The 14,880-nt window shown below is 38.1% G+C and overlaps 1 protein-coding gene across 7 annotated transcripts in view; it reads left to right on the top strand.

The window, feature by feature from the left end:
* Positions 1-13,617, top strand: part of pnpla6 (patatin-like phospholipase domain containing 6) — a 40,396-nt gene extending 26,779 nt beyond the window's left edge. For 3 of the 7 annotated variants that reach the window (XM_067404979.1, XM_067404983.1, XM_067404980.1), the window contains 8 exons: positions 46-115; positions 6,976-7,092; positions 8,356-8,504; positions 10,375-10,527; positions 10,705-10,821; positions 10,918-11,005; positions 11,110-11,258; positions 11,351-13,617. In XM_067404979.1, the coding sequence (XP_067261080.1) occupies positions 46-115; positions 6,976-7,092; positions 8,356-8,504; positions 10,375-10,527; positions 10,705-10,821; positions 10,918-11,005; positions 11,110-11,258; positions 11,351-11,428 (921 nt within the window). In that variant the 3' untranslated portion in view covers positions 11,429-13,617. Of the gene's footprint in view, positions 1-45; positions 116-3,468; positions 3,586-4,777; positions 5,063-6,975; positions 7,093-8,355; positions 8,505-10,374; positions 10,528-10,704; positions 10,822-10,917; positions 11,006-11,109; positions 11,259-11,350 lie in introns of those variants that run through there. The other 4 variants (XM_067404981.1, XM_067404982.1, XM_067404985.1 and 1 more) reach the window with 4 other exon arrangements.
* The last annotated feature ends 1,263 nt before the right edge of the window (positions 13,618-14,880 follow it).

Raw genomic sequence — 14,880 nt, 5'->3', positions numbered from 1 at the left:
ATATGCATGACAACTTTAACGTGTTTTTCGTGCTTGTATTTGTAGGACTTGTGGCTGCCTTACTTCAATGTGACCACGGACATTACAGCCTCTGCTATGCGTGTTCATAAAGATGGTGAGTGATGACTGAACTGTGGAGTTCCACAGGGTTCCGTGTTAGGGGCATTTGACTTCTCGAATATAAAAAAATATTTTAATAATTATTAATAATATATGAATTTAACAATTAAATAATCTTGGCATATGACAATGTCAAATATTAATATAAAAATGAGGAAAAAAGCAGTGATTAAATACTATTAAATCTGAACTTTGGTAAAAGGCTTTTCAAATGTTTACTGTTAACACACATAACCTTGACAGAAATTTGGGATGTTCAGACTGTCTGGTTATTGTATAAGTTATGAATTTGTAATGATCGCATGCATCAAGAGAGAAGAGCTAATGCTGCATGTGGGTTGTGCAATTTGCTGAAAAGTCTGAAAAAACTGATTGTTTCTATTGGCTCGTCTCCACTGAGCGGTATGGTTCAGTACAGTTCGGTACGCAATTTTTGCCGTACCCTAATTCCGAAACATATTGCATTTTTGGGACCCTTCAGTTGGGGTACCTAGCACAATAGTACCAGTACCAAATGGGTGGATTTACACTCACTGCAGAAAGTTGATTGGTTGACAGAGAATCGTCACTTGTGCGTGCTACAAGGGGAATGACAACACAATACCTTTGCAAGACAATGTGTATTTTTTAGCCTTCAGCCTTTGCTCAAATAAAGCTGCTATATGTTCTCCATTGTTTACTGTCACTTTCATCTTCACGCGAGAATGACGTCGATCGCTACTTTCCGGCATAAACCACGCCTATGAAGTAAGGGTACTGTTGGCGGTGGAAATGCAAGCCGGATAAGGGTTTACCGTCCCGAATCGTACTGTACTGAACTGAACTGAACCGTACCACTTTGTGGAAACAAGCCATAAGAGAGATCTAGAAAATGCCCATTTCATTTTGCCTGTTAACTCGCATTTACCCAAGTGAGATGTTAATGCAGTGATTAATTTCCTTCACTGTGTTTGTTGAATGCATAATCACTAATATGCATTTTGGGATTGACCAATGGCATCCTGTATCTCTGAATTCTGGGTTTGGTCCCCAAATTCAGTCAAACGTGTATAATTCAGGGAACAGACATATTGTAATGTAAGTTCATTCACTCTGGATAGATCAGTTAATGTTCATGTTAACAACACTGGCTACAGTTTAGAGCTGTAAAATGCTGGATTTGGGGCCTTATAATGGTCATGTGGTCACCCCTGTTTGCCCAAATGGATTTTGGGGTTGAATTTGCATGTCTCACTAACTGCAAGGACAAAGCTTGTCTCTGTTTTTTTCCCCCACTTCTTTTCTGTCCCCCTTTTTGTCAAAGTTTGTCTTTCCTTCTGTCCTACCTTTCGTCTTAACCTGCTTTTGTCATAGAATGGCTAATCTTGCATTCATTCTTGTCCTTTTCACACATCTTGATCTCAATGTTTTCCTTCTGTTATATTCTAAATGCCTGTCATGTCAAAGTAAATCCATTAGTTGTTGTAGAAGGTAAAACCCCTGTTAGTGGTGTCTGTAGGATCCAGAACGCATTACCCATTTGCTTCCCCCTGTCCCATTAATGCTGTTTCCTCCTCATTCTGCTGTTGCAGCATTGCTTAGACTCTTCTAACTCTCACACTGCACAAAAAGTCCAAACACTTTACTGCAACATTATGCCTTCATTCAACTGGATGCTGGTCAGGTTGTGCCCATGTGTCTTCCTATATTCAAGCAGTTTCAAAATGTGAGAGTAACATATTCAAACTCATTTCACAGATTATTGAATAATAGTAGTTAAATGTGAGTATGTGGCCATATTGAGATTACTGGCATTGGCAGACTGCTAGCTATGTCTGCTTATTCAATAAGAGAAGTTTATGAGTTACATGATCTATTGCTTTGTCAATGGATGGTGCATGTTTTCTTTTTACAGAAAATATTCTGTAAAATTCATGTTTGTTTATTTTAGTAACTCTTTCATCAATCTTATTTGCTCTTATTAAATTATATTTTAATATACATGTACACTACTGTTCAAAAGCTTGTGGTCAATATTTTCTGTTTTTGAAAGAAGAGTCTTAAAGAAATAGGCTGCATTTATTTGGTCAAATATACAGTTAAAATCAGTAATATTGGGAAATATTATTACAATTTAAGAATATAACTCTTTTAATATGTAAATTTTTCAGCAAATCTGAAGTGTCACATAATCAGTATCATGTGATCCTTCAAAAAATCATTCTAATATGCTGATATGGTGTTCAAGAAACATTTTTTGTTATTATTAGTTGAAAATAGTTCTGCTACTTAATATAGCATGGAAGTTTTGTTTTTTTGAAGATTCTTTGAAGGCATTTATTTGACTTTTTTTTTTTTTTTTTTTTTTAATAGAATTTACTGATCTGGCCTTAAATGTCTTAACTCTCAATTTAATGTGACCTTGCTGAATAAAAGTATCAAAAATACAAAAAAAAAAAACAATTCTTAATGACCCCACAACTTTTGAACGGTAGTGTATATTACCCGGCTCTCTGGAATACTTGATTGATTTCGATTGGTCAGTCGCAGCATTCTCCAGTCAATTTTTTTTTTTTTTATATATACATAATGATATAAACTGTATAACAGCAGTGTATGTCCATTGTCCATAGCAACCACTTTCCTTCATAGTTTTGTTAGCTTCATGTAGGTAGTTCACAGTCATGGAAATATTATTTTGATTAAATTTGATTAAAAATTACATTTTTTTGATTGTCAGACCTGGAAAAACTTTGTATTTGTAAAATTTTCTAGTTCATATATTCTATGTAAATTCCTGAAAATCAGGCCTCCAATCAGTCTTTCACTTTTGCGTCAGTCAGTGGTTATAAATCAAGTGACCCTCAAGAAACACAAATCACACAGATGTAGTTTTGTTCACAGTGCACATGATCATATCTTTAGTTTAACGTTGTGTGTGCCATAATAATAGCCTTCACATCTCTCAATCTCACCCTGTTTGTGCTCTTCCACCTCTTCTGACACCTTTTCTAATCTGCTTATTTGTCCTTTTTGGCATGGCTTAGATTGACATCTCTAATAAATGCAGTTTGCAGATATATTCAGCATTCATTCCCTCTTTGGTTAAGAAACCACACAGTTATGTTAGAATCGACATTCAGGCTTTTGTGTTGTTTTTTTGTTGTTTTTCAAGTTTATACTGATTAGAAAAAAATGTCTGATTGGCATAGCCAGATGTCCATTAAAACCACAGAGGGTTATCTGAGAATTTTGGGTCACCCCTGTCATTCTCACTCATCTGTTTCCTGTTGTTTACTGTCCCTCCCTCCTCTGTCTCTCTCCACGTCTTGTCCAGTTTTGATTTACTCTCCATCTTCATTTTGCCAGGCTGTGTTTGGCGCTATGTTAGAGCCAGTGCCTCCTATACCCCTTATCTGCCTCCTCTCTGCGACCCCAAGGACGGCCACCTCCTCGTGGATGGTTGCTATGTTAACAATGTCCCAGGTCAGGATTCTGCCCCCTTTCCCCCCTCCACCAACTTCCAGAAGCCTAAAGGAGGTTTAGCTACACCAATATCCCTGCGACAATCAACCACTCAGTTACCCTTTGCTTTTTATTGTCTCTTGTCCTGTTTAAAAACAAATTAACCCCCAGTTTACATTGGGAACCCATGGATTGGAAGGAACAAGAGATAGTATTTAAGGAGAGAAAGAATAGAGGAGACTGCTTTCATAATCACAAAAAAAATTACATTCGGCTGAATCTGACGAAAAACTTTATTTTTATAAAAAAGATTATTTTTATGGCAATTAAGCAAAATTATCCCACATATTCTCATGACCATAATGTGTCCGGATGTGTAATTTATGTAATTTCCATTATTGTCATTACATTTTCATTACTGTAAAACAGCATTTTGTTCTGTATTAAAAAGTACTTTAATACAACCACTATATAGAAATAGCAACTATATATATATATATATATATATATACTCGTGCTTAATTGTCATGAGTAGTACAAAATAATCTTAATGGTAGTGGAATAGTCTTAACTTCCTTATTTAACTTTCTTCTAGCAAAATATAATGTCATGTTTTTGATTAGGTTCGTAAGATTCAGCCATTTACTTTTAGGACATCTACGTGCACAATTTACATTCAAGTTTTTCTGTTCAAACCAACTTTTCCCTGTTTAGCTCTATTGTAAACCACACTTTACACACATAGACATAGTGCACACAGTCATCTGATGCTCAGATTTCCTTTCCTATTTTAGATGATGTACGGTTACAAATGTGCATATATTTTTTTTCAGCAGTTTTTTTTTTTTTTTTTTTTTAAATTTGATGCTTCAATTTGCATTTCAAATTTAATAGATGAACAGTATAGTCTTCTGGAAAATATGGCAGTGTTAAGTTTAGAATGCTTTTTGCTGGGGTTGTCATTCACTGAGATGTATTTAACAAGGTCTCTGTGTCAGGATAGTTGGTGAATATTGTTTTCCTGTCTAGTGTCAGTTGCTCTCGCTAAACCACTGCATAATTATGTTTTCATTAAGCTACAACCAACATTGATGTTGTGATGTGACTTTTGATGTTAATTGTTAAGGATGTTTTTGTTTTGTTTTTTTGGAAGAAATATTCAATTTTAATTAATTCTGAACATGATATTGCTTCATTTTTCTGCATCCTGTAGATATTTTTGCATCATAGTTTTGCTGTTCAGGTTGATATATTTGATATACACAATACATCACATGCACTCTTCCCATCTACCTTGAGCTTGGCTGTCATCAGCACACCAAACACACTGTGTGCATGTTTTTGCATGTTTATCTATTGTAGGAAGCTGTTCTACATTTATGAAGTATTTCTGAGGTCAAGGGTCACTGGGAGGTGTTGTTCTGGATCCTGCAGCACTGCTAGCTACATTGGCTAACTTATTAGGAATGTCCAGTGCTCGAAGTGGGCCCACCGGGCCCCCCCCCCCCCCCCCCCCCCAAAAAAAAACTAAAACGGAACACACCAAAAACACAAATCAACAAAAAAACAGTTTTTGTTCATCGCCCGACTAAGTTTTCTCAGTGTGTTCCGCACCGTCGGCTGAAGTAAATTCTCCGTCGGCTTTTTTTGGCCAAGTCAACATGTTGAATCGGCGTTGGAGCTTGTCGGTCCATCTGGCCATCTGATCATTCTGATTGGCTGTTCAGATACTGCCACCTGCTGGTTCGGAAAGGCATTTCATCTTACGCAGGCGCAGAACGGACGTGCTGCTTGGCCGTCGGCTGTCGAGCGTCGGTTTGGTGTATCAGGGCGACTTTGGACACAGACGCTACCGACGTGAGCCAACCCCGCAATCTGCTTTCGTTGCCACTAGTTCGTCGGCGTCAGCTTGGTGTGTTCCTGCCTTAACTCCACTCCTGGACACTCAATTTCAACCAAGGTGGACCCTCTACCCAGCCCCCAATACCCCCCACCCCATCGGGAACGGTATTTCAACCTGCACCCACACTTTTTACTTTTTCCCCACTTCAAGCACTGGGAATGTCAAAAGTTTTAAACAGACAGATCTTTGTATGTTGTTTTACCTTTATCAATGGCCATTCTTTTGCTTCAAAGTAGTTCATCCCAAAATGAAAAATCTGTCATTATTTACTTTATCAACATGAGGGAGAGTAAATAGAGCAGTGAAGTGATGATGAATTTTTGTAGGCCAGCCAAGAAGTTTATTACACTGGTTCCCTCAACAAAAACACAATTGGATTTTTCCATTGGCTTTTGGATTATTGCAGAAAATATGCTCTGTGACTAAGCAAAAGATCATGATTCTTACATGTTTTGCTCATCATGATAATCTTCACTAATTATGAATTTATTCATTTTAAAACCTAAATACAATCGCCTGAAATAAAAAGCTAAATGTTAAACTACACCACGGTTGACTTCAACATCAACACCGTTAATGGTGCAATGATATTATGCAGCGCCTCTCACAAATGACTCCATGGTTGCAAGGCAAGCCAAGGGGGTCTCAGGCGCTGCGTAATATCATTGCACCTGCTGCACCCATGGTACGGCAGCAAAGTTCCTTGATTATTATGCCGGAATGAGAGTATAGGTCCTAGCCATACCGGCCTAGAAAATCGCAACTTTTCATTTTCCGTCAGTCTTAGTACACGATGTAACTACAGAAGAGTCAAGTTTTAAATAGGAAAAAATATCGAAACTCTTTGGTCATTTTTGAGCGAGATGTGTATAGTGTGTATAGAAACTCTTTGGTCATTTTTGAACGAGATCTATAGTGACAGAATTTGAATTTTTGGGTGTACTATTTCTTTAAGTGTGTCACATGCTGAATGCACCTGCCTCTCTCAATTTATCTCTCTCCTTCCAACCCATGTCACTGTCACGCCTTTCCTGACACCTGCAGTGCAGTACAGGCTGGCAGTGCCCAATATGTTCACTGACTGTCTTTCAACTCTGTCTCCTTAAGACTCTCTGCCCTAAAAATACATCATTATTGTATGGAGTAATTAAAGATGAAAAAAAGTAAATTAATTCTAACAATATTAGCATAAATTGCAAATTAGAAAAAGAATCCATGACAAATTGAACATTTTTGTGTTCAATTTGTGAGGCAGGGTTGAAAAATAAGTCAACCTTACCTCATGGGTGTTTACTCTACTTCTGTCAAGGTCGGGTTCACTGTATGAGGTAGGCCGAACTAAACCACCGCACACCGTCCTTGGGGTGACCATCACTGTATCTCCCTGCTGGTCTGTGCGCTACTAACCAAAAATGTGACTTCAGGGTCACCTCCAAACGCTGCTGGGGCATTACGTATACGTTCTTTAGTTGTTATTAAGAGGTTATTGTCCCCTCCTGGTGTGGTAGGCTCCCTGTGGCGCTATGTCAGGGCGAGCATGACCCTTTCCGGGTACCTGCCACCCCTCTGCGACCCTAAAGATGGAAACCTGCTCATGGATGGAGGATACATCAACAACCTGCCAGGCAAGTACGCCCCAGAGCAACCCTTACTCCACTGAGAGAGGGCCACTGGGGCCAGAAACACAATCTGGGTTGGACAATTACTTAATTTTTGCCTTTAAAGAGCTATGTGGCTCTAAGTAAGTATAATATGATTTTATTTTTGAAAATATCATTTTGAGGGTAGAATGAGTGGTTTTGCTTTATCCATTTGAACTCAGAATTAGTGTCTATTTTAATATGATAATCAGTCAATTTGGCATCTGGGAGATTTTCAGTACATTTGAAATTGTGTTTTAGACCATCTACCATCTGGTAGTTAAGTTTATGAATTGTTCAGAGACAAATGGATAAAGCTTTGCAGGGATTGGGTGGTGGGGACAAAGATGGTCAGTTGTTTGACCTCTTGTCTTCACCAGTCTTTTAAAAACATGAAATTTGATCAGATTGTAAATGTCAGTCATTGTAAGTTGATGTTGTTGTCTGGTGTATGATTGGTCTTAAATTGTGATTATAAATATTTGATGTCTCTTCTTTACAATATAAGGAAGTGCAATTTAATGTAGTCAAATTTTAAATTGACTAATATCCTAAATAAAAAGCAAAGAAAATGACCCTAAAAATCACCAGATGGCAACAGCATAAAGTCCTTGAGTTTGCAGTGCAACATAATTCACAAAGTTCACATAGTTTAGATGTTGCATTTCAAATTGAGGCTTCTTAATTGAGGGGAAAAAGACAAGATTTTGCACGTGACGTTTCTTGTTATCATTTGATCTGATTTATTTCACAGCAATCAAGCAGTTTGCACTGCCAAAGACAAAATTATTCCTTGCATGAAGATCACCTGTGGTTTATCCCTCTGAACATATAAAGCAAATTGGAAAACTCAATTTTTTGTAATGCTTCATTTACGTTTTAAACCTAATTTGTTAAGTTTTAATTGCGTCTTTATAACTAGTCATCATTGATTGTCTTTTTCCATCCTTTGTCCTGAACTCCTGCAAGGCTGTTTCACCAAAATTCTCAGCAAAAGTTCTTAGAACTCATTTACTTTTAAAATGTCTTACCTTTGAACATAGATGTTTATTCGGTCATATTCCTGATGAAAATGTCAGCTTTCCAATTATGGGTTTGGTGAAACAGTGTTGATTGGTGATCAGTTATTACTGTAAGGACTTTGTCTGAAATATTAACATTACTTTGATTCTTCCTGCTACCATGTGGATGTCTGTCTTTGTGCGTGTGCATTTGTTTGCAATCAACTGGCATTCTAACGCCCTGCAGCGGACATAGCTCGTAATATGGGCACAAAAACAGTCATTGCCATTGATGTGGGCAGCCAGGATGAGACTGATCTCTGTAACTACGGTGACAGTCTTTCTGGCTGGTGGCTGCTATGGAAACGAATCAACCCGTGGGCGGAGAAAGTGAAGGTGAGTCAATATTGTGGATATTCTTATGAAGCCAGAGCAGTTTCAACTTCAGAAAACTATCAGAAAAATTCTTGCTTATGATGACCTTACTTCTAATCTTGTACTAAATGTAAAAAGCTATTTAATTTTTACATGATCAGAGTAAAATATTACAGTGCACAGCATAAATGAGTACACCCCCTCTGAAACTTAACAAATTCCGGAATTTTTAGCAAAGTGATAAAATGTTATGTTGCAAAAATGAGCACACCCTCTTGAAAGTTGCTAAATAAAGCTAAATAACAAAATTTCTGGTGTAAGTTTAAGGCAATTTTTGATTAGCAGGTAAGTATGTTGAACCAAAACATTTAAAGAGAAGTAATTTATAGACAGTTTAAAGTGTTATATAGCCCACTGAATCATTCTCAGACTTAATGCTGACAACAATGGAAGCACTTGGGAGAGAACTGCCAGGAGACTTATTTCTTGGCACAAAAGAGGACAGTGGTACAAGAGGATTACCAAATCATTGTTTTAAGTGTGAAATTATAGCAAAAGTAACAGAAATTAAAAAACAATGGACTTGTGACAAGGCCCCTGAAATAATCGGGCCTTCAAGCTTCAAGCTTTCATTTAGTGATGAGGGATTTTTTTTTTTTTTTTTGCTAGACAAAGAGCAGGAGAAATACCAAGCGAGTGTCTCAAAGCCAGCAAAAGCTATGAAAAGAGTGACTGTTCATCTCATAGAGTAAGATGCAGCCTGCAGAAATGACATGCATGGTTGTTGTTCTCACTGGAACTACCTACTGTAGCCAAAGCACAGTATTGAGGCCCATATTTACAAAATATAGATTCTGGGAATCAATACTGTGGTCGCGTGAGACTAAATCAATCATTTTGGATCTAACAGCATCCAAAATGTTCTGGTGTTGCTAGAGGAGGAGTACAGTGAGAAGTGCCTGGTTCCCACAGTAAAGTTCAGTGGTAGTAAAGCTCTTATATAGGGATGAATGAGTGCTGAAGGTGTGAGAGAGTTGTGCTTTATCAATGCTGTCATGAATTTCCACACCACTGTGTAATTTAACACACAAAACTTGAAACAGAAGATGTTACCCTTTCCTCTTTCCCTGCATTGTTGGGCATTTTTTCAACATGACAATGAGGATATGCATTCTCCCAAGGTGAAAAATCTACTCAATCTTAACACTCTTGAGTGTTTGTGGGGGATTCTGTAGAGACGAGTTGAGCAACACTCCCCATAAAAGATCAGGGCATTTAAGGAGCTCATCATCCAGGAGTTAAACAAAACAGATGCGACATTTTGTCATGAACTTGTACACTTTGTGCCAAGAAGAGTCAGAGCAGTATAATTAAAATTATGGAGGGCATACTAAGTACTAAAATATTAAACATTTGTTGAATTAACTCTACTGTGTACTCATTTCTAAAATCCTTAATTTAAACAAAATTGGCTAATTTACTTTCTTTCTTTTTTTTTTACAGATATTAATGATGTATTTCTCTGTTTTTATCAAGTGTATGTTTAATACATTTCAGTTTTGCCATCTATCCATGAATTGTATTAGGAATCATTAAGAAAATGCATCTTTTGTATTTGTTCGGGGGGGTGAGGGGTGTACACATTTATGCTGTGCACTGTATATTTTCATTGTTTAAATGTTACATATTTTATTCTTTAAAAATATTTATTATTTAATTTAATTACGCTGTTTCTGTGTGTTGGATATTTCAGTCATAATTTTACAAAGCATCTGAAGAACCTCTAGAAGTTTATGAAACTGTACTTCACAGAACAAATATACAGTCTATGAAAATGATTGTGCTAGCTCTGCATAAATTGTTTTAAAAAATATTTAAAAATGTCTTTCAGGTGCCTGACATGGCTGAAATCCAGTCCCGTTTGGCCTACGTATCCTGTGTACGGCAACTGGAACTTGTCAAGAAGAGTGCATACTGCGAGTACATTCGCCCACCCATCGACCGCTTTAAGACCATGGACTTTGGGAAATTTGATGAAATCTATGTAAGAACACAAAAGCCCATATCTACAATAAACACAGGGGGCGATTAATCCATGTTGTCTTGATACTGTAAAGTCAATAGCAGTAGAGTATTTATTTTAGTGTGCATATAGCTGTTATTCCGAATTATAAATTACCCCCCACAACTGGCATACTTTAAGTTATCTGTCGTCTTTCAGGATGTGGGTTACCAGTACGGTAAACTGGTGTTTACTGAGTGGGCTCGTGGGGACATCATTGAAAACATGCTGAAAGACCATCGCTCAGCAGACTACAATGACAGCAAGAAGACTGATGTGAGTTTTCTTAGTAACTCATTTAAACAAGCCATCGTTCAATCACCATTTTTTGTCTATTAATATCATTCTCGTGTGATTGGCTGTTTGTTTCAGTCATGCACGTGTCCCAGTGCAGACTTCACTGATCTAGCTGAAATTGTGTCCAGGATTGAGCCAGTACAGAGCTATTTAGGAGCTGATGGTCAGTTAACCAAAGAACATTTTTTACAACTCTGACAGAGTTAGTATTATATCATGTACTTGCTGTACATTGTACTTGTACTTAACTGATGTTCCTGTGTCTAGCAGAGGAGTCTGACTATGCGACGGAGTACGAGGAGGATGGGATGGACACAGTGAGAGAGGAGGAGGGTGAGGAAGAGGAGGAGGAGGATGCTGAAGACCCTGAAGACCAGTCTCCTGGGGAATGGGGACCAAACGGGATCTTCACAACAGTGAGTATACACACAACCTATTATATATGGCCTTAAAAATGAACACAGTAATTAACCACATAACCGGTGAAATTAAAAACATTTTTGTGTAGGATGAAGAGAAGACGATCCGTCAGAGGAGGAACATTACAAGGGACCTCAACATGGACTTCTCTGGAGTGTCAGATTGATGAAAAGCGAGTAATGCAGGGTCCAAAGGTCAAAGGGCACTGGAAAGAGAAGCAGAGTACCACCAAGGGCTGAGGAGTGTAAAGATAGATACAGAAGAAAAGACTTCTGAATTAATAAGATTGTTGGGAAGTCGCCAAAGATACTGTGATTTAGACCCATTAACACTACATTACCCACAACTTGTCACCAAAGCTGTGACTCCCTCTATTATCCTTTTGCTTTTGGAATTTTTTTTCAGCTCAAGACTCTGCAATAATGGGGTCCAGGGACTGTGGGGGCCTAGCTAGGCGGAGGAATCACTCCTTGAGATGCTGTGCCACTGAAAAATAGGGGCTCTATATCTTTTGAGATGTTTTGGTATTTTACGTCTTAAATGTCTAAAGGGAGTGTCATGAGAGTGATGTCTACAGTGGCAGTCAGTATACCTCTATCCTTACATTATGGTCTGTTTCCAGACTATACCAGTTCAGTACAGATAGTGTGTCTGGTTTGTGATTTTTTTTTAATTTTATTTAATTTTATTTAATTGAATTTAATTTTTTGTGAGGATGTGTTTGTGTGTGTATGTGTGTGTGTATGGCATGACCTAAACATTCATTGGCAACTTCTCCCATAAAATGCCTTCTAGACTTATGGTGGTTTTCCCAGAATGCATTTTTAAAGGTCTGAAGCTGAGAAAAGACAGCATAGGTTTAGATAGACTTCAGAGGGAGTAATGCTTATCATTTCCATTACAATGATTAGATTGTAATGGTAGATTAGTTTTGATGGTATTTGATGCAAGGTTGCCATGCCTGCACGTTAGTAGGAAGTGAACGTGGTAGAGAGCGAGGAAGTGAGCGTTGGGAGTGAAACACAGAAGAGAGAGCAGCAGAAAGCAAGGAAGTGAGTGTGGAAGTGAGAGCGGCAGAAAGCAAGGAAGTGAGTGTGGAAGTGAGAGCGGCAGAAAGCAAGGAAGTGAGTGTGAGGAAGTGAGTGGAGGTGAGAGCGGCAGAGAGCAAGGATGTGAGAGTGAGGAAGTGAGTGGAGGTGAAACATGGAAGTGAGTGCGGAAGTGAGTGCGGAAGTGAGAGCGGCAGAGAGCATGGAAGTGAGTGTGGAAGTAAGAGTAAGGAAATCAGTGGAGGTGAAACATGGAAGTGAAAGCAGCAGAAAGCAAGGAAGTGAGTGGAAGTGAGAGCGGCAGAGAGCAAGGAAGTGAGTGTGGAAGTGAGAGTGAGGAAGTGAGTGGAGGTGAAGCATGGAAGTGAGAGTGGCAGAGAGCAAGGAAGTGAGTGTGAGGAAGTGAGTGGAAGTAAAGCATGGAAGTGAGAGCAGCGGAAAGCAAGGAAGTGAGTGTGGAAGTGAGAACGGCAGAGAGCATGGAAGTGAGGGTGAGGAGAAAGATGAGTGACAGAGTGAGGATGGGTGTGAGAAAGTGAATGAGGAAGGGAATGCAGAAGGCAGGGAGTTTCATAATGCCAAAAATATCTCATGTGGATTTGAATGGGTGTTTGTCTTTTGACAGTGTTGTTGTTTTTTTAGCCTTTCAGAAATGCAGAGCTACTTGTGCTTCAGGTAGATGAGGTGGATGCCTTATTTTGTTATTGCACATTCACAAAGCAAAAAAAAAAAAGAGAATATGAACAAAATGGACACCTCTAATATTATATCAGACATGAAGATGTAAGGAGTTTAAATTGACATATTGTTAAATGAGTGCCAAGAATGCAGTATCTAGTACTGAAGGAGATTTTCCTTGCACTCCAAAGCCAAATGTCATCCTTTCCCATATTCATCAACCCAAAAATTGTCCATAACAAATGTATATTTCCCTGAAACCTCACCAAGATGTACAAATTCCTCAATCCTTGATGCTTTTGCTTTGTTTCAGTCTTTTACGCTGAGACATCTTTGTTTTATATGTTTATGAGAACTGAAATGATTGCCAACTACTATTTAATTTATTTGTTTTACCACTGGCTTTTTTAAAACAGCTTTTTAAAACACTTTAGAGATTGTAGAGAATAACAGTAAACGATTTCTTATTTTGCTTGATTAGCATTTTTGCACTGATGATAATGTGGAAATACTTTTGAATGTGTAATACGAGAGTCTGTTGAGGGTCAGACAGGTTACATGTGTGAACGTTTGAAGCCTCAGAAATAAATACTGAACAATGAAAAAATTATTAATAAAATCTTATTTAATGCCATGCTGACTAAATCACTTTTTGAAATATGATTTAATGTTCCTGAGTGATTATTCATGCCTTTTTGAATTGTAAAGCAACTTTAGGCATGGGAAAGTCTACATCTATTCTATTACATTGCTGTGAAAGGACAGATTTAGCTTTAAAGGTGCCCTCAATTGAAAAATTGAATTTATCTTGGCATGGTTAAATAACAAGAGTTCAGTACATGGAAATGACATACAGTGAGTTTCAAACTCCATTGTTTCCTCCTTCTTATGTAAATCTCATTTGTTTAAAAGACTTCCGGAAAACACTCGGATCTCAACATAACACCGACTGTTACGTAACAGTCGGGGGCTCCGCCTCAATATTTGCATATGCCAGCCCATGTTCGACGCATTAGACAAGGAAAGGCAGTATTAATGTCTGGATCTGTGCACAGACGAGGTAAGCAAGCGAGAACAACAGCGAAAAATGGCAGATGGAGCAATAATAACTGACATGATCCATGATATGATATTTTTAGTGATATTTGTAAATTGTCTTTCTAAATGTTTCATTAGCATGTTGCTAATGTACTGTTAAATGTGGTTAAAGTTACCATCATTTCTTACTGTATTCACGGAGACAAGAGCCGTTGCTATTTTCATTTTTAGACATGTGCAGTCTGTATAATTCATAAACACAACTTCATTCTTTATAAATCTCTCCAACAGTGTGTAATGTTAGCTTTAGCCGCAGAGCACAGCCTCAAACTCACACAGAATCAAACGTAACTGTCTAAATAAATACTTTACTCACATAATTCGAAGCATGCATACAGCATGCATGACGAACATCTTGTAAAGATCCATTTGAGGGTTATATTAGCTGTGTGAACTTTGTTTATGCGATGAATATAGAGTCCAGAGCTCGTGTGGCAGAGGAAGCGCATCTCTTAAAGGGGCCACACTGAAAAAATCCGTGCATAGTTAATGATGCCCCAAAATAGGCAGTTAAAAAAATTAATTAAAAAGAATCTATGGGGTATTTTGAGCTGAAACTTCACAGACACATTCAGGGGACACCTAGGACTTATATTACATCTTGTAAAAAAACAATCTAGGGCACCTTTAAAACTGGATTTTTTCAATAGAGGGTATGCACGTGACGTCACCGTCGACCGTTACAACTGCGGTCACGGCCACTGCAAAAGACTGAAGGGACTCGCACACCGAACGCGAAGTTCAGCGCCTCGCCACGTCTTTAAAATTCGAACGCATTATTATGAGTGTACGA

This window comes from Chanodichthys erythropterus, chromosome 12 (assembly GCF_024489055.1).
Source record: "Chanodichthys erythropterus isolate Z2021 chromosome 12, ASM2448905v1, whole genome shotgun sequence".
NCBI classification, from domain to species: domain Eukaryota; kingdom Metazoa; phylum Chordata; class Actinopteri; order Cypriniformes; family Xenocyprididae; genus Chanodichthys; species Chanodichthys erythropterus.
This window is presented reverse-complemented; position numbering and strand designations above follow the sequence as displayed.